General features: G+C 37.3%; 1 protein-coding gene across 1 annotated transcript in view; it reads right to left on the bottom strand.

Annotated features, from left to right (window-relative positions):
- Positions 1-3,011: 3,011 nt before the first annotated feature.
- Ddrgk1 (DDRGK domain containing 1) overlaps positions 3,012-18,806 on the bottom strand; it is a 167,044-nt gene continuing 151,249 nt past the window's right edge. The window contains exons 6-7 of the mRNA XM_089087591.1: positions 15,140-15,245; positions 3,012-3,247 (exon numbers count right to left, since the gene is read on the bottom strand). Coding sequence (XP_088943717.1) covers positions 3,072-3,247; positions 15,140-15,245 — 282 coding nt within the window. The 3' untranslated portion in view covers positions 3,012-3,071. The remainder of the gene's footprint in view (positions 3,248-15,139; positions 15,246-18,806) is intronic.

Raw genomic sequence — 18,806 nt, 5'->3', positions numbered from 1 at the left:
GCGCTATATTACCAGTGTTTCCACTTTATTTTTTTTTTCAATCCCTTAAAGGCAAGTAGAAAATCCCTATTTTCAATACCAAAATCCCTCAAAGTTTCTCCATTTTCTGACTTCTTTCCAAGTTAGAAGTAAAGACCTATTAGGCTGACTTTTAATAGCATTTGTTCAAGACGACTTATTTTGTATACTTACACCAAAATATCTTCTTTTAACATTTAAAGTAATGCTTTAAATTAATCGACTTGTTAAATTCTTTTATGATTAATAGATTCCGGGTCCAGATCTCAGATTCTAAACCATGTCAATATATTTTATTTATTTGTTTTTTTGCCATTATCTTTTCCTTCTCTATTACTACTTTTGCAACGTCCCCGTTTCTATTTGAATTGGTACGAATGATTAGCATGAATGATATCCAACCGGTCGCTTTTTCACGCATTATTTTTATTTCGACTTTTTTTTTTAGTTGTTAATTTGAAGTAGAGCATAGTAGCAAAAATGAATCCCGTAAAGCTTGATTTAAGGACAGCGCCTGCATTTTGATCTTTTGAATTATTCGATTTTAACTAGTGTAGACTGCTGCCTGCCTCCCAGTTTTCCAGAAAATGCCAAATGTAGATGCACTTTAATTTGCATTCAGGAAAATTTAATGAGAATTACCAAATAATAAGATTTAAGACAAAACACCAAACACTAAGATTAATACCTTGAGTCAGCATTGTCGTCACCATCCCGATCTTCTTTCCCAATGCCTAAAAAAGCGACGCATTCAAACGTAGTCGCATCGGATTTCACGGACTTCATTTTTCTTTAAATTCTCCGTGAACGTAGGGGGGGGGGGGGGCGTGACGCTTCATCCCATGCTTGACAGAAATCATCGCAGCCAAAGTTACGTTTTTGAGCCCATTCCTCTTTTCATTTTTTACTGTTTTCAGAATGCTGAAAAGTCTTTCCACAACGAAATTTGAGTACGGAAGTCCAAAATTAACCGAATGACATGAAGAACGCTAGTGAACTTTAGCATTCCACTTGGCCTCTTGATAGATGCCACCCAATTCCAAAAATCAAACCTTCAGTCCTTCCCCGTTGATTATTTATTTCAAATTTCGCGAATATATCCAAGTCCGACAAAAACTAGAACGTTTGTAAATCGCTTTTGCCGAAATCCCACCGTTGCATTCAAAATTCCTATTTCCGTAACAAAAATCCATAAGCTCGGCAAGGAAAAAAGTGGAAAATCTAAATTTAAAATAGAAATGAAGTACTAAAGTAGGTCTAAAAAATTAGAGGAGAAACATTTAAAATAAAGTCGTCTACTCTAAAATATAGTAGAAATGGAAGCACTGGCTCAGACTGCAGAATCTTATGCATGTCAACTTTGTAGAACTTTTAATATTCAAGGAAAACAGTTCGCCTCTTGTGACTAAGATCTTCTAAGGAACAAAAGAGACTGACATTTTTGGTAGATTGTTGCATATACTAGCTGTTCCATTTTGTCTTTTCTCAAGTTAATTTTTTTTAGCAAAGTAATGTAACCTAATTTCACATGACAAATTTACAGATATATAGCACAGCAGCCAAGGGGATATCAATGAGTATCGGCTGGCTTTTAATCACCTTAAAATAACCATCTTGTAAATGAAAACATTCCTTATTGACAAAAAAGTCTTGCTACAATTGAAAGAACAAAATGTTCGAAATGTCAGTAAAAGGTGACAGATCACCTGGTATCCGAAATTTATTCAATTTTTGGTGTCGTTAGAGGATTGCAGCAGCTATTGATTGCGGTTCAATTATCAAGAATCAGAATGAGGCAGGGACGCTGTGGAAACAGGAGAAAGCAGAGAAGTTTTAACGAAAATAACAGACAAATTACTCTTATCTGGATAACTAACCAAGTTTTCGGTGAAGGCACAGAAAAGGGGAGGAAAAGGGATTTCTGAGAAAAACATCTCGTTTATTACTATAGATTATTCAGTCTAATGTGCTCTAGAGGTGCAGAGGGCTGTCCAGTAGAAGCAGGATATAAACCATTATTTTCTTACTGCATGTCCTGGTTTAATTGAGCAGTACCTCTGCACCTTTGACGGCAGGGGTCCCTAATTTGTACCTTTACTAGGTTTTCCTCAAATTATTAGCAGTGTTGAAATAATCTTGGACCCCTCTTCTCTTGACTTTTAGGTCAATTTAGTTGTTATCGTCGTCTTCTAGAACGTTCTATTTAGCAGAGGCAATCATTCAAACATAATGAACTACCGAATTGACTGTGCAAAAGATCCTTAACTCACTTTATGGTGCGTTCAGACTATCAGCTTTCTGGAAAAACAGGATCAACAATTACTTCCGTGCATTTTCTTTCTTTGAGTCGGAAGAGGATCTTCTAGGGCCGAAACCCTAGAAATCCCTTAAAAAATTCAGAAGACTTGTTAAAATCCCTAAAAATCCCTAAATGAAAAAGTTTGCCCCTTAAAGACTTCAAAAATCACCATTATAGGGGAAAAATCCCTACAATGGAAACACTGACTGCTATGGTCAAATCCTATTATGAAGTATAGGAATTTAATTTAATAGGAAGTTAATATTTATTTGCAGGATGTTTTGATTTCTGATTAACGATATTCATATTTACTTATATCCTGTTAGATGTCTTTAAAAACAAGGTTAGCAATTTTCTTCTTTTCTTCTTTGTTCCTCAGAAAGGTTAGCGGGCGGTTCAAATTGACACAAGTGTATTTAAACTGAATAATTATTTTCAAAATTAATTACACTTTGATTCACGAGCGGTATTTTCTTAATTTTCAGGGTCATTACATATCTACCTCCGATTTTTCAGATTAGAATATTTTGGTTTACTATTGAAATATCTGAAGGTGTCAAAAAAAAGACTCACGGGAATAGCTGAAATTTTTTAGAGGAACCTTGCGTTTCAAAAATAGTATTTGACACTTTTTCTACAGATTACTTGGTACTCGGAGGCTACTTAATTAAACAATATTATGTAATCCTTAACATACAAAATAACCTTTTTATTAATAAACCAAACTCCAGGATTAAATCATTCAAAATATGTGTCACTGACTGACAATAGCTTCTAATGCCTTCACATCCGGTTCTAAATTAATCAACTTGTTCGATTGCTGCACAAGCTCTGAAATAGAAACTCTTCCTCTCTGTCTTATGAACTTAGCTACAGCCTCAAGTTCCTCTTGTGCAATATAAATGAATTTTCCTCGGTCGTCCATAACTCCTAGAAATAAAAGTACTTTGAAAATTCCGCTGCATGGTTGCCACTGGAAAGGATTATAGACAGATGGACGAGTTTATGCTGTGTTTCTGGTCACATCTGGTTTCATCTCTTGGCTTGTAATATTCTCCTCATATAGCTGAGTATCAGTCCTTTAATTTTTTTTTTATTATTAGTTCCTCTTCTCTCCGTCTAGCCCTTGCCAGTAAATCTTCTGATGAGGATTAACCTTGATCCCCAAAATATTACACAATTTTCCATTTGTTATATATATTTTATTCTAGGAGTGGAGGGGGGGGGGGGGCGAGGCCTTCTTATACCAGTGGCGGATCCAGGGGGGAGAGGTGGCGCACGCCCCCCTAACATAGTCTAAAGCAGTGTAAGATACTTAATTAACGCAAATTTGCATTAATTAAACTTGCTCCTAACGCAAGTTTATCGGATCAACCTATTTTGCGTCCCCCTAAAAAAAAAAAAAATCTTGGATCAGCCCCTGGCTTATACCCTCCCCAGTGGATTTCTTTGATTGGAAGACTTCAACTTTTTTATGTCAAAACTAAAACAATCAAAAACAAAAACAGTGTAAAGTCATTCCTTACAATTTTCAAACAAATTTTCAAAACAATAAAAAAAAAGAAATCCCGACTCGTACCAGTCCGATATTTTTTATTCTTGACGATAGAAATTAAAAACAATAAAGTTTTGCAGGCAAAAGCTTTTGTCACTTCTAAACATCATTTATGATTTCTACACAGAACAAAAACATCAAATTTATTAGCTAATTAACAGTTTCTTCTAGCTTAATCCACCGCCATTTATTTTAGCTTTTATTTGCTAGAAAATAGCTACCATTTCAACATAGGAGTGCATTATTTTTTCAGCTTCAACAGTTTTTCTCTTTTCCTTTTAAGACCCGGCAATCTAGAAACCGATCGACTATGAAGAATGGTTCCTCTTGAATCTTCAAGTACAAAACAAAGAAACAAATTAATAAACAAACATTTTATCCATGTCTAAGGCAAATAATAGATAAGAGAAGTAATTTATCATTGCAAGGCCAAAAGACGATGTGCTAATGTCAAAACATTCAACTTAAATCAAGAGACATAACCATTTTGGAGACAAGCTACAGGACAAACGCTTTCCCTCCAACAAAGCTATAAAACGACAAAAGAATAAAAGATCAACAACCCTATTCCACGTGTCAATGTCTTATAATCAACTTTGGTGGCACTTTATAGGGGCCTGGAATATTTTCTATTTTTGCTACAAACTTAGAGGACCAAGACCGTACTACTACAAACTGGTACAAAAATGACAAGCACAAATTTGAAGACAGAAAGAAGATAAACAAGGGGATATTGCATGTCCTCTAGTGCAGCAAAACAGTCTTTCGTCTGTTTTTGACCCACGAGGTTTTAATCGGATCCTGGTTTTCATCGAAACAGTTTAAATCCTCTTTATCACGTGCTATAACAGGCTCATTGCAAAGTCTTTGTCAGAACAGGCCGTGCGTAAGTATGCTTCTACATCTTCCATGATGCGGACGATCTCACGTTCATCACAAAAGTTACTGGGAGAGTCAGGATCATATTAATAATATTTGATGAATGGTAGCTTACAGAGACTTCAACTAGACTAGACTTCAAAGACATAGGACAGGTTAACCAGTATCGACTGAAAGAGACTTCGCAGCCCGAGCTTGCGAAAAGAGGACTAGATTGTCAACTCGAAACATCGGATGAGAACTAAACTAATTTTATACATTTTCCGTGAAAGAAAAGCCACCGTTAAAACAAAGAGATTAAGTATGGGGTGTTGATTTAGCTTTGACTGGGAAAGGTTCCTCGACTGGGGAACTTGAGAGATTTAACCATGATAGAAAAAAAAAACCGGTTAAGCACTAATTGTAGCAACTGAAGTAGTAACTAGAATGATGATGGGTGTTGGAGTAGAGGAGTTTGTATGAGCAGTTGTAGCAACTGCTTTAAAAGAACTGTTGTGCTTTGGGGGCCCTCATCTTTATCCATTCGAGAGCTAAAATAAATTGATAAAATTGTTTTATTCGTCCATTTTTTAGCAGCCCAACCATTCGATAAACTTGTAAGTTAGTTCACTCAAGCACCAATACTTATCATCCCCCTATCTCCTCCCCCTAAGATCTGTACTAAAGCCTTTGGTCATAAGATAAAGCCTTTTGTGATGCAATGCCTATGCAATAATAGAAAGGTGAGGTTTATTGCAAGCCCTATCCCCCCTCTCAGCCACTAAGACAAAAATATAATAAAAGAATAAAGAGGCAGAATGTCACAGGGTAAGTGCTTAAGCTTGATGGAGTCCTGGGAATAAAATATTTTTTTTACTTTTTACTATTTTTTACGATCAAGATAAACTGATAATAATGGATGCACGACAGAGAAGTCCCCCTTATGCTCAAATGTGGATGAATGATAATCAGACAAAGAAAGAGACAAGAGCCTTAATTTCCTTTTGTTTACACTTTCCACTTTGACGAAAAGATATTGTCTCCCTGATCGGTAATCTAGGATGGAAAATTGGTTTCACTTCTTGGAAGAATTTCACAACAAACCTTTTTTCTATTGACGTCAAAAATAACCGTCGAAAAAGATTTTGATGTTTCATTGATGGTTTTTGACAAGTATACACATTGGCTGCTTTGGGGACACTAGCCAGCAGCTGTCTAATAAACCAATGAGAATTAGAAGTTACATTGAAGAGTAGCTCAGTACTTATACTGTAAGCTACATATCATTTATAGTGAGTTACTTTAAAAACAAGCTCCCGAAAAAAGATATTTTTCAAGGAAAGGCAAAGAACCATATTAAAACCTAAGACGAGCAGAAATAAAGTGATATGATACTTCAAACTTAAAAAGGAACAGAAATTACTATTAATGAATAGTAATTGAAATAAAAACGAAACACTGGAATGAATTTTCATTTCACTGAAATGAAATGAAAATGAAAACCCAAAGCGAATAGAAATTTAATGAATAATTAAATCAAATATAAGAGTACATATACTGTTATAGATACAATGAATCCTGAAAAGAACAAAAATCAAAACGAATGACCAAAAATAAACAAAAATTACAGGAAACTAGAGCAGGGACAACACTCCCTGAGCTTTCTAAAGTCCAGAACATCATTTGCGCTTTACTAAAACGATTTGTATTTCGACCTGTGTGTTTTCTATTGTCATAACATTAATAAAGACACATCCAAAAAATAATATGACAAACCATGTTTTTCAAATAAGAGCTGTGCAACAACCCCCCCCCCCCAACTATCGAAAAAGCTTGTGTGTCGTTTGTATTTTATCGAAAACGATGAAATTTTTGATAATGTAGCTTTTATTGTCAACACATCGACACAAATGAACATCACCATAATAATCATGATTAATAAAAAAAAAGAACACTGATTTTCTTAAGATATAATGATGTTATTTCCTGGAAGTCTCAGCAATTTTTTGTTTTTTGATATTGTAAATATAAAAAAGAAAATCTTTAAAAATAATTTGTTTACTACGACTTTTCTTAGGTTATAATATTTCTATTTACTTTTCTACTTCTTTTTTGAATTTTTTTTTAATTTTTGTTCGTTTTCAATTGATATAGTTTTATTAACGTTTAAAATTAGGAATCATTGCAAGGCTTTTTTCAGTTTTTCTGCTTAAAAATTAAATTCTGCATTGCAGTTTATATTTTCGGAAAAAAAAAATGCGAATACTTGGTAAATTTAGCAGTGTTTTTTTTTGCAACTTTTTTTTGGAGGAGTAGGGAGATTAGTATTATTCGTAGCTTTGAAATCCTCGTAAGTTTTTGTCTTCTATAGGACTTACGCAATCTGACCCTCCTTTTATAGGCATTCTTGAACATGCTCGTATATGCACGTCACAAATCAATACAACCAGATATTATTCCCTAAGTTTTTTTGTGTTAACAGAGGTTCCCTGGGCCTTGACGCTTTAACTGAGGAGTCTACACGACCTAAAATTTAAAGCAGATCAAGAGAAAAATAAAATTCTAATTCTTTGCGCCAAGAATCCATATAATCATTTATTCTCTTTCAAAATTTATTAACCCCGTTGAGATTTCCTTGGTCCAGTTTATTCTCCCTAAAAGTTTCAGGCTCGTTGATCGAAGAGACAATTTTGGGTTTTCCCAAATCTACACAACTAATTTCTTTCAAAATATTTCTTTTCCCCCTAGTTTCGTCTGACACACTAAATATATTCCAATAAGTTACTATTTGGATAGTCTTGGCGACTATACTGTCTTTTGATTTACCTCACTACTTCACCGCCAATAGGTTCTAAGTTCTCTTCGCCGAATAGGGCCAACACTTTTACGGAAGTCAGAGACATACGTTTGTTGACTACCCGCATCCTTGCCCTCTAAGCGCAAAATCTGAAGCCCCATTGTCTCCCTCCGGCTTTTCTAAAGTTTCAGCTCAATCCCCACAAATAATTTCGAAGATGTGTCCATTTCGGTAAACCAGATACACAGTATCTCCCCCTCGCCCCCCAGGACAAAAATTCGAGGTCCACTCGGCCAACCAGTATCCACCGAAAACCTCAACCTCATCCCCCAAACTGTACCTGCAATGGTGCAGACAGACTTTTTTGCATCTGGGTAGACTTTTTTTTTTTTTTTTTTTTTTTTTTTTTTTTTTTTTTTTTTTTTTTTTTTTTGTCTACATTACTAGCCTACTTCATCAGGAATAGAAACAGTGGCTCATAATGCCAGCATATTCAAATAGCTTGAAGACTAAAATTTTTCAAACCTTCCCTTTTAATCCCTTTCTCCAAATAAGATTCAAGGTCCAATTGTCTCCTCTAGCCTTTCTTAGAAGTTCCAGCTTGATTCCAGCACAGACTCGTTCCCAAGTTATTGCAGACACGTAGTTCCAACTTGATCCACAGACTCGTTCCCAGGTTATTGCAGACACATCATTTTGATCATCTGGTAACACTGAAAGTTTTTTGATGTACCTCGCTACTTAACCGGGAATCACCTAAACTACCTCCCTACCTCCTGACTACCTAACTAATCTATCCCAATACCTCAACAACTCACTACCTCACTACAATTGCTAAGAACTGTAAAGCTCTTACTCGCTGCTCGGGCTGTGCGCAGACTGGACATTCGAAAAATTCGGATACCCCTTACTTGACTTACTTGGCTTAAGGCTCCTGCCGAGGGTTCGGCGTAGAGAACGATGAGACTAGGCACCTCCAGGTTGACCTATCGCTTGCCAGGATCGCAGCTTCTTCCACCGGGATGTGGGCTTGGGTGAGGAATTCATCGGCTTTGTCTTTCCACCTAGTGTGTGGGCGTCCTCTGGGTCGTTTCCATCCGTGTAGGGTGGGATCCAAGTCAAATTCGACCCGAGCTGGGGTGTCGCGTGGCATGCGAAGGAGGTGGCCGTACCACCGAACACTACGCTGGGCAAGCTGCGTTGAGAAAGGAGTTTGAGCCGTACGTGATAGGACAGTCTGGTTGCTAACGAGGTCAGTCCAGTGAAGTCTTTCGATTCTTCGGAGATGTTTCGTCTGAGCGACATCGACGGCGCTGAGGATAGATTTGGCAGCTGGCCACGTCTCCGCTTCATACAGCAGGACGGTGCTGACTGACGCATTGTAGATGCGGATTTTGGTAAATCGGCTTATGTTTGGCTTTCGCCAGATGCTGCTAAGCCTCCCAACAAGTGCTGAGGCTTTGGCAATTCGAGATGTAAGCTCTTTTGTGATCAAGCCATCATTCGACAGAATAGATCCCAGGTAAGTGAAGTCTTCAACCACATCTACTCGGTTGCTTCCAATGTTGACTTCCTTTACAGTAGAACGGGACGTGGGGGGGCTCAAGGAGCATAACTTTGGTTTTCTGCCAGTTGATTTTCAGTCCAACTTTCTAGGCTTCTTCTGAGAGCACCGGGAGAGCTTTGGTCATCTTATCGACGGTGCTCGCAACTAGCGCTATGTCGTCGGCGAAGTCAGCATCAGAGAGTACCCGGTCTCCGAACTGAAGACCGAATTGAAGGCAGTATCATCGTTTTTCGTTGCGGTAAAATTTTTCGGGTGGAGGGTTGCAGGCCCAACCGACCCTAGGCCTGGGATCTAATTAGAGCTAGGACTTGCCTAGATACTGAAAGTCCCTGGGGTGGGCTCCACCCACCTCATAAGGTTGAGGCTGCCCGTAAACATGGAGCGTTTAGTTAGGGAAAACCCCATATCCAGAGGCACGTGGTCAGCAGACATAGTCTGCCTCATTCCGGACGAACTCCATTCGCCAAATATCCCCTGTCAAATAAATGGCAGTTTGCACTATGCAACCAGATTAACCAACCATGTTAGACTCGCAAATGCCTGTTGCACAGAAACGTATGAATTCCAGAAAATGAACACTGGTCAACGAGTTACATCATGGAATTTTAATGGAGGCGTCTCAGTGAATTTACCCATAATCCACACTGTATGTGACACAAATGAGGCTCTCTGCTTTCAGGAACACATTCTCACTGCCGATAGTCTAGGTTTGTTGGACACGGTTGCTTCTACTGTCGTAATAAGTCGTGCTGCTAGACACTCCGGGACTGGTCGACCGAGTGGAGGTATTGCTATTCTTACCAGAAGTGTCCTCTTACCCGAACACTATCGAGACATTGACTATTTTACGGCAATCAAAATTCAGAATTCCGTGGTAGTTTCAGTATATTTACCCACCGACTACCGTGATGCTACATAAGAAAACCAAGTTAATCAAGGCTGCCGGCTAGTCAGTTCCCTCGTGTTAGATTGAGAAGTGCAAAACCTAGCAGTGATCCTTGCAGGTGACATGATTTGTAACCTTTCTGACGACAGTAGCAGTCGTGAAAATATTCTGAGTAGCATGTGCTCTCAGCTGGTGGCTGTAGAGAGTGTCCAAAGTTTCAAATACATAAATAACTCCGGTAGTACCTCTTCTCTAGAATTTTTCATGTGTTCTCCGAATATAGAACCAGATCCTCAGTTATCTCCAATTTCAAAACCTCAGACCATATGCCTATCAGTAATATATTCCTGTTCAAATTGCTTCGTTGAGTGACCAAAGTCTAGACAATGATAGTAAATGACATGAAGCCACCTACTGGGATTGTGTTGATATGTTTACGTTCCAGGCTTATGTGATTCTATCATGGGAAGGATGAAAGTGCCGTTCCACTTAATCCCCCCCCCCCGAAAAAAACACTAACCTACACAGAGAAGCAAACCTTGCTAAACATAAACTATTCTAAGATTGTACACGTTCTACGCGCTGCCAAGCGTGCTAGTGTTCCAATTCGCAGAGTACGTCTCGGAACTGAGAAGTATGGCTGGTCAAGTAATCCTGACCTAGTTAATTCTTGAGCTAAATCGAAATTCTGGTTTGATATTTGGAAGGAGTGTGGTATGCCGCATCAATGTCTAGTAAATGAAATTCGTCTGAAAACTTTCACGAAATTGCTTAGGCAAAACCTGGCTAAGTCAGTAGCTGAATTATCAAGTAAAGGGACAAGTGATCCTAATTTCGTATGGAACGTTCTCAAAAGAGATAACTCAAAAGCCTCTAATGTTGTCAAAATTGCCAGTGACCAGTGGTATGATTACTTTAAAATTGAGTTTTCCGAGCCCGATCCATCATTGTCAAATCTCGGGTCAATCAAATGGTGAGATAAGTTCCCTTATTACTCGATCTGCGGTTACCGAGTGCATTTCTAAGCTAAAAAAGAAAACTTCTCGCGGTGTTGATGGCCTCTTTGCAAAGCATCTTAGGCGTCAGTCTCTGCTACTGATTGAGCATCTGGCTTTATTCTTTCAGATGATATTATATTGCGGTATAGATTCTGATTGGTTTAGTACTGGAGTAATAATGCTGGTATTAAAAAGGGGAAAGCCCTCGAACCAGTGTTCTTCTTTTTGGCCAAATTACGATCTCGCCAGTTTTGTGCAAAGTTTTTTAGTTATTAATTATTAATGAGATATCTAATAAGTGTTATACACCGAACAACCAGTTTGTCTTCAAGAAAGGAGTAGGCCGTGACCCTGCTCACCATTTGATTGATAATTTTCTTCTAAATGCTCATGAAAATAATGAGGTAGGCTATTATATTTTGCTGGATAAGAAGCATCAAGAGCGTTCGACTCAGGTGTGCATTTGCATACCTTATTGACTGCTTATATGCATGTAGTTAATACATTTGTCATCAAAGCAACACGTATAAAAAACCAAATGACAGAGTTCAGGTCTCCGTTTTACCTAGTACAGTGGAACTTACTGCTTCAATTCCAGAAAAGAAAGGTATTAGACAGGGTGCTGTTTACTTATCTGCCCCTATTTAATAATATTGTTATTGTGCCGCAAGAGAAAGTTCAGCTAGGTCAACGTGCTATTAAAGCATAAAACACACGGACCTACCTTGGTATACCAATTGGGTCATATCTTCGCGCCACGCGTCAACTTCTTAAATTTTTTTTGCCAGGAACTCTAGCAGAGCGCACGTTTTACTAGCTGCATTAAAGTTCAAGTTTAACCGCCGTATCCTAGCTAGTGTGTATAATTTATTGTTCCCCGTTTTGGTTTCTTCTTACTATCGTAGAACAGCGTTCGGAACTGAGGAAAATCGAATCCTCAATAGCGAGCATAAGCGTATTGGTCTTTGATTTAACAGAAGCAATTCTGATTTCTTGGTTTTTCAACGACTCTGAAGAAAATTACCATTTCATATTTTGACCTAAAAAGGGCAACAGAGGGAGGCTGGTTGCCTTTCAATCACCTTCAGTCCTAAAAGAGGGCACCCGAATATTCAACCTTCAACCGAATAACGTCCCTTTCAAGTTTACCATCAATGGACGAAAAAATGACGAGAAAAAACTTTTATCACTTTTTGTTGGGCCCATTTTGGGAAGAACCAATATTCCACGTTTCTACGAACAACCGTTCCGTAAAAAGTGGCTGGGGGAAAAAGACAAATAAAACATTGAGGGTACATGGCTCTTTACTTAGGCAGCTGTCTTTGATACATTACGCCTCATGGTCGCCCGCTGACAGCTGGGATCCCCAAGATAATATCCTGGATCTCGTACAATTTAATAGAGCGGAAGACTGGCAACTGAACCCTTTGCACCACTTAACTGACGAAATGGTCTTCTCGTGAAACAGGGCAAAAGAACAAAAACCCTAATAATACTTACTAGTTCCCACCCCTTCAAACAGTCTCTTGTAGTATAAGAAACGCTTAAAGAAAAAGAGATAGAAAGTAAGAGATAGAAAGTAAGCGAGAAAGAGAGAGAGAGAGAGAGAGAGAGAGAGAGAGAGAGAGAGAGAGAGAGAGAGAGAGAGAGAGGGGGAGAGGGAGAGAGAGCGAGAGAGAGAGAAAAAAAAAATTCTTATGTTTTCCGTGTTATTAGCTCAATTTTAATTTTTTGGAATTTACCAGCCTCCTCTTCCCACTTTCGGAAGAATACCAGCTAAGTTCATTAATTCTGCAAATCCAAGCATAAATGATTTTGTAATTCACTATTAGAAGATAGTTATTCAAGAGAGAGCATACTTCTTATAATATCTCAGCTTTTACATTCAGAGGCTTTTACATAATTCCATATTGAGATTCTAGGATTACCCTAAAAAGGAGAATATTCCTGAATAGAATGCTTCTTCAAGCTCTTAGATCTCCATCAAGCCCCAAAATGAGATATATTTCCGAAAAATAAAAAACCATTAACGAGAAAGAATGTATTAAAGACAGGAAATAATAAATAAAGCTTATCACCATACAAATTATTCTGTGAGCATTCGCATCGAAAATTATTCAAAATAAAGAGATTGTGTTGAATTTGGTTGGCTTCCAAATAACGATTAATACCCTCTGTTAATTTTTTAGTACAACCACGTTTTGATTTTCTTTAATAAATTAGAAACTTATGTACATGTAAAGTAAATTCCAATACAAAGTAAGAGGCGAAATATACTTAGAACAAACAGATATTGACCCACAAAAGAAGTTAAACTTTAAGAAAACGATTCCTTTTCTCTCGGCCAGTTCTGGTTCCTTTTCTCGTAGTGCATGGTTCAGTATTACGAATTGTTGGATGTAGGCTATACATCTGAATTAAGCAATTGGTCACATATTAAAAGCTCCCTAGTAAAATAGGCCTACACTAGTCCAATTTTAATCCCACGAAACCGACAACAAAATCACCCGTTTCTATGAACATCATACCTTGAAGCTGGTGTCAAGAAATTTTCCGTACTTGATCCATTACTTTTTTAATAAATTACTCGTATTATGTTCCAGAAGCATATCGTAAATACCAGTGCACTTTGTTAAAATCCCGTGGACTAGGATTACATAGTAAATCGTGTTTTCTAGGGTTACAAGGTAGGCTATACCTTTCTAATTAAATACATCTTTGACGCCTTTATTTTAAAATTGGGGTTAGTTGCCCGTGTTGGTGAGATATCGTCACTAGAGACGTATTTTCCAAAATTTTCAATCATTTTCATGAAAACCACAAAATGGAACTTTTGTTTCGATGCCTTGTGGGTCGACGGGGACAAAAGGGTTGTTTGTGTCCTCTCACAAATTTGTACGCCCATAAATCCTGCCCAAAGAAGCCCCCCCCCCCCCCACAAACACAAAAAATATGTAAGCAATAAGTATTACAAAATTTTGAAATAAACTTCTTCATGCAGAGGGGAGGAGGGTAAAAGAGAGGTTTGTAAGAGAAAAATGGTGACAGAAAGAGAGGGAGAGATGAGAGGAAGATGAGAGGGGGAGGGAAAAAGAGAGAAAAGGAGAAGTAGAAAACACAAATTTAAGATGTAAGGAGCGCTTGTACTCGAAGAGATAGAATTTTAGTCTATCTTGTCTGGTTCAACAGTTTTAGTCGTTATTTTTCTTTGAATATTTTATTTTATAAAATCTAGCGCTAAATTTTGAAGTAGCCATGATATTTTTGCTGTTATCCTGCAAAAATGAGAGACAGGATGCTGTTATACTGAAAAAAATGCTGTTATACTGCTGTTATACTGTAAATGCTGTTATACTGCAAAAAAAAACTATGATAGACTATCATAGTGAAAACATAAAATAGACATAAATGACGACAAGTTTGAGTTGCGCTACCGCTTCCCTTCGAATTCGATGAATCATTTATGGTTTACTCATAGCCAAACAGATTGCTTCAAATATTGCGAAATGGTGTTTTTTTTTATTTTATTTGACTATCAACTTTCTAACATAAGAACGGAATAGACTTAAAGATAATAATAGTTAAGAAACAAGGGTCTTACGAAATTCTGAAACTAGACTGATTGTAACAAATGCATTTATAAAGCTAAAAAAAAATTCCCCTGGAAAAGTGTTTAGTCGACTATCTTTTAATCAAATAGTATATTTATAATTTATGTCCGTTTTATATTCTACATCATTATGTCTTGGATTTTTTTTTTCATTTTATTGTTAATTTCTTTATTCTTAGTACTAACAAAGGTTATTTTTTAAGAATGACTGAAAGAAAAGAATAACCTGTTAAACTTCCTTCTTCAATGAGGGCCTCAACTCGACTGATAGCGTCAGTAGTTTTTAATTTGAAATGTCCTGCCAAGTCGTCTAAAGTGATCATTCCATGTTTCAATTTTTTTATATAGTCTATTTTTTGTTAGTTTTACGTTTTAATATCACTCCCTACCTCTTGTTATCTTTTTATAATACGTTAATCACCCAAAGAGCTGCACTTATTACACTGAACATACAGTGCAAAAGGAGATCGTAATTCAGCCATGAAATAAAAGAAATAAAAGCTAAACTAACAAAGGTTATTTTTTAAGAATGACTGAAAGAAAAGAATAACCTGTTAAACTTCCTTCTTCAATGAGGGCCTCAACTCGACTGATAGCGTCGGTAGTTTTTAATTTGAAATGTCCTGCCAAGTCGTCTAAAGGAACAACTTTCACACTCTAAAAAAAAAAATATAATATAAAAGTAAAACAGGCAAATGCATAATAGTAGAAGAAAGTGGAGGAAATCTCAATTGCAGTATTGCAATCGCGATTGTGAGTGTGGTCCGGTCCGAAGTAGTATTAGCAGTAGTAGCAGTAGTAGTAATAGTAGCAGTAGAACAAGATACCCTTGTATAGTAGTAAGTACTAGTAGTAATAGATAAACTTGTGGTATTATTAGATTCAGCAGGAAACAAGTTGAAAAAAAAATCATCTGAGTTCAAAACAGAAAAAATGAAAAGTACAGCAATTCTATTCCAACGTAGTATTGTTCTATTCAACATAGTTAGTATTTAGCATTGGGTAGCGAAATGATTTAAACCTCTTATTAGAAAAAATTAGCAGCAGCTTTGCTGGAATGTGCCAGTGGAGTGATTCCCAAAAAATCTGCAGGTTCCTTCAGAAAGGCAATTGTAATTCTGACAGGAGGATGTGCTCTGACAAGAAACTTCCGTCAGGTAAGCTCAAGTAAGAATCAGTCGAGGCATTAGAAGAAAAATTCTCTTATCTAATCAAAATTCAAAAAATGTTACTTTTTTGGCCATATTTTGAATGGTTCGGCAAACTACCCTTGTACAAACAACTAGTCGTTAATGACAGCAATATACCCAGTACCCATTTTTCCACCTTTCAGAAAATTGACAGTGTGCAACGCAAACCTTTTCTATTACCAATCGACCCCGCTTTTTAAAGGCACAGTCGACATACTCTTGCGGCAGCAGAGGAATTTAGGTCAAACGAATTTCATATAAATCAGGATGGCGCAACTCGTCCACACAAATAAAACACAACAGGTATTCAACATTAACCCAAGTTTAAAAACAATGAGTTGAGGGGAAGTACTTAGTCTAACTTATTTTAAACATTGTGCTGATTGTAAATTCATAATTTCCTACATGAAAGAAACTCTAGTGGTGGTGTAGTGGACTGATCTGCTTGGCAACGTGGACCCAGGGTTTGATTCCATTTGCCGCAAGGTTGAGCATCAGGCTTACTCTCTGTCTCAGCTAAAAAGGGCCTAGGAACTAAATCGTCGACAATTGTCGGTGTCCCAAGTGCTATAAATGTCTTTGGAGGGTCTCTATCCTTTTTTTTACAAGAGAAAATTCCTATAATACCTATTTTTACGGCAACTACCTTATTTCGGAGACAGACAATATAGATAAAGGCATATATACAAAAGTTCCATGTCCTCTTAAACTTCATAGCAAGATCCGTAATCAAGCATTTACCAATGTAATATTTTTTTTTTTTAAGGAGAAAACTGCTGAGAATTTCAAAAATATATTTTGCTTTACGCGTAACGAGGTTACTGCTAACACTAAATAGCAATGTTCACAAGCCTCTATATCAACAAGCGACTGTAGATTACTTATTTAAAACCAATTTCTACTGGCAGAGAATATAAAAAAAAAATTATTGAGAAATGGTACCCACCAATTCCTCCCTCCCCTCAAATTACCCTTAAATCCTTCATTAGGACGAACTCTCACCACTTTCGGGGATGTTGTTTTGGTCAATCGAGGCGATTGCACGCGTATATCTCTCAGTTGAACTCGAAGGCGGAGCTAAGGCGCTCCTTAGCTCCCCAGAACATAATTTGCACTTTACTGAAAAAAATTTAAATGTTTTTACTTTTATAACTTTAATATATCAAATAATACTAACATTTTGATTACTAAATATCAGTATATGTATATTAAACTGACAATGCACATTTGTTTGTATTTTTTTCAGTAAAGTGCAAATTATGTTCTGAGCCGGGGTTTTGAGCCCAACTTATGTTTATTTCTGCTCGTTTTGAGTTTGATTTGGTTATTTATTGTAATTTCTGCTCGTTTTGGGTTTCATTTATTTATCGATGCTGATTTGTGGTAGTTTCACGATTGGTAGATTATTTGATTTTATTTTTTCTCATTTTTTGTTTAATGGAGTTCTTTACTTATATTTGAAAAAATTATTTTTTTGAATATTTTTTTTTAGTTAATTATTTAAAAGCGTCAGTTTCGCAGGCTTGTGTAATCGTTGCACAAATTCGTTTCAAAATTATAAGCTTTTCAACGTAAGCTAACAGACAATTGTCCTCTCCAAAATGTTCATAAAGTTGCAATTGTTTCAATAGCTTCTCGAGCTTTCTAAATATCTTGTGAATCATATCTCAGATTACATCCCCTCCCCCAAATAAATTTGCTTGTATGCACTCATAAGTACGTGTACAATATTTAGCAGCCATTTAAAACAGAGGGAAATGAATCAATAAACAGACTGAGAAATTCATTCATAATAAGTAGCTCCAGTCAATAAATCAAGAATAACAATCAGTTCTAAACCAAACTGTGTGGAAAAAGTCCTAGATATCCTTATTGTGAATCCAGCCGTGATCCAGCCTCTATAGAGGAGGGGAGGTATAGGAGGAGCCTCAAAGTCCTTCTCATCAGAACGTATAGCGGAAGAGATTATCAGGTCCAAGCCAACCTTGGTTGGAATCAAGATTGGATCTACTACCTCTGCATTTTGGGGGTTCATACCTATTTTGACTTTCTTTGGGATGAATCATTTTCATCAAGATGAGTAGCATATCGAATTATCTTATATGAACCAAACTTGATGAAAGCAAGAGATAAGTGCCCGATTCTAAATATGTGGGCAGGAGGAACTCCAGAATTCTGGTAATCACGAAATCTATCAGAACAGGTTAACCGTTGAGTTTCAGGATCAAGGCAATCCCACTAGTATGGGGAATAGGGCACAGGATAAAGATAAGTAATGTCCCGGTTGTGCCTTTTTGTGGTCAAGAGTAAATCTGACTTTTATGAGGAGGGAATCCTAGATTCTTTTCGCAAGGACAATTAGTAAAAGAGGTTGTAGATCTCTACAATACTTGATGACTCTAGTACAATACTTTTTTTTTCAGTATTTTTTCCCTTGAGTCCAGAAGAAATTTAACCTCTATTTAGGAACTTGACTTACTTGACTTAAGTCCCGCCCGGCCTTTGTGGCTGTGTTGGGGCTTCTTCTCTTCTGAGCAATTGATGAATGTGGCGACGGTAGTTCGATCTGTCTGGCGCTAGACGAAGTAGCTGGGGGAGGTTATGGGCCGAGAAATTGTCGGTCCATCTCTTACGAGGTCGGCCTCTGGGGCGCGTGCCGTGAACCCGTCCTTTGAATATGATTTTTGGAAGCTGGTTGGCCGACATTCGCTGGATATGGCCAAGCCAGCGGAGTTGTTGGCTTTTGACCCTGTCCATGATGCTGCGGGGACAACGAAGTAGTTTTCGGAGGTCTTCAATTGAGACTCAGTCAATGGAGGTAATCCTCGCAATGGGTTTAAGGCATTTAGTTTCAAAAGCGGATATACTTCGCTTATCATGAGCCTTTATTGAACAATTTTCACTTGAGCACAAAGCTATCGAGAATATGATGAGAGTTTGATGAGTCGCACCTTCAGAGAAGTTGGCAAAGTCTTGTTTTTTCAGATTGGCAAGAGGTTCTTGAAGCGGGCACTTGCCAGGCCGAGTC

This window comes from Artemia sp. Qi Xiang Cuo, chromosome 4 (genome assembly GCF_049724085.1).
Source record: "Artemia sp. Qi Xiang Cuo chromosome 4, ASM4972408v1, whole genome shotgun sequence".
Classification (NCBI taxonomy): Eukaryota; Metazoa; Arthropoda; class Branchiopoda; order Anostraca; family Artemiidae; genus Artemia; species Artemia sp. Qi Xiang Cuo.
Note: the sequence above shows the minus strand (reverse complement) of the source record. Positions and strands in the feature narration are given on the sequence as shown.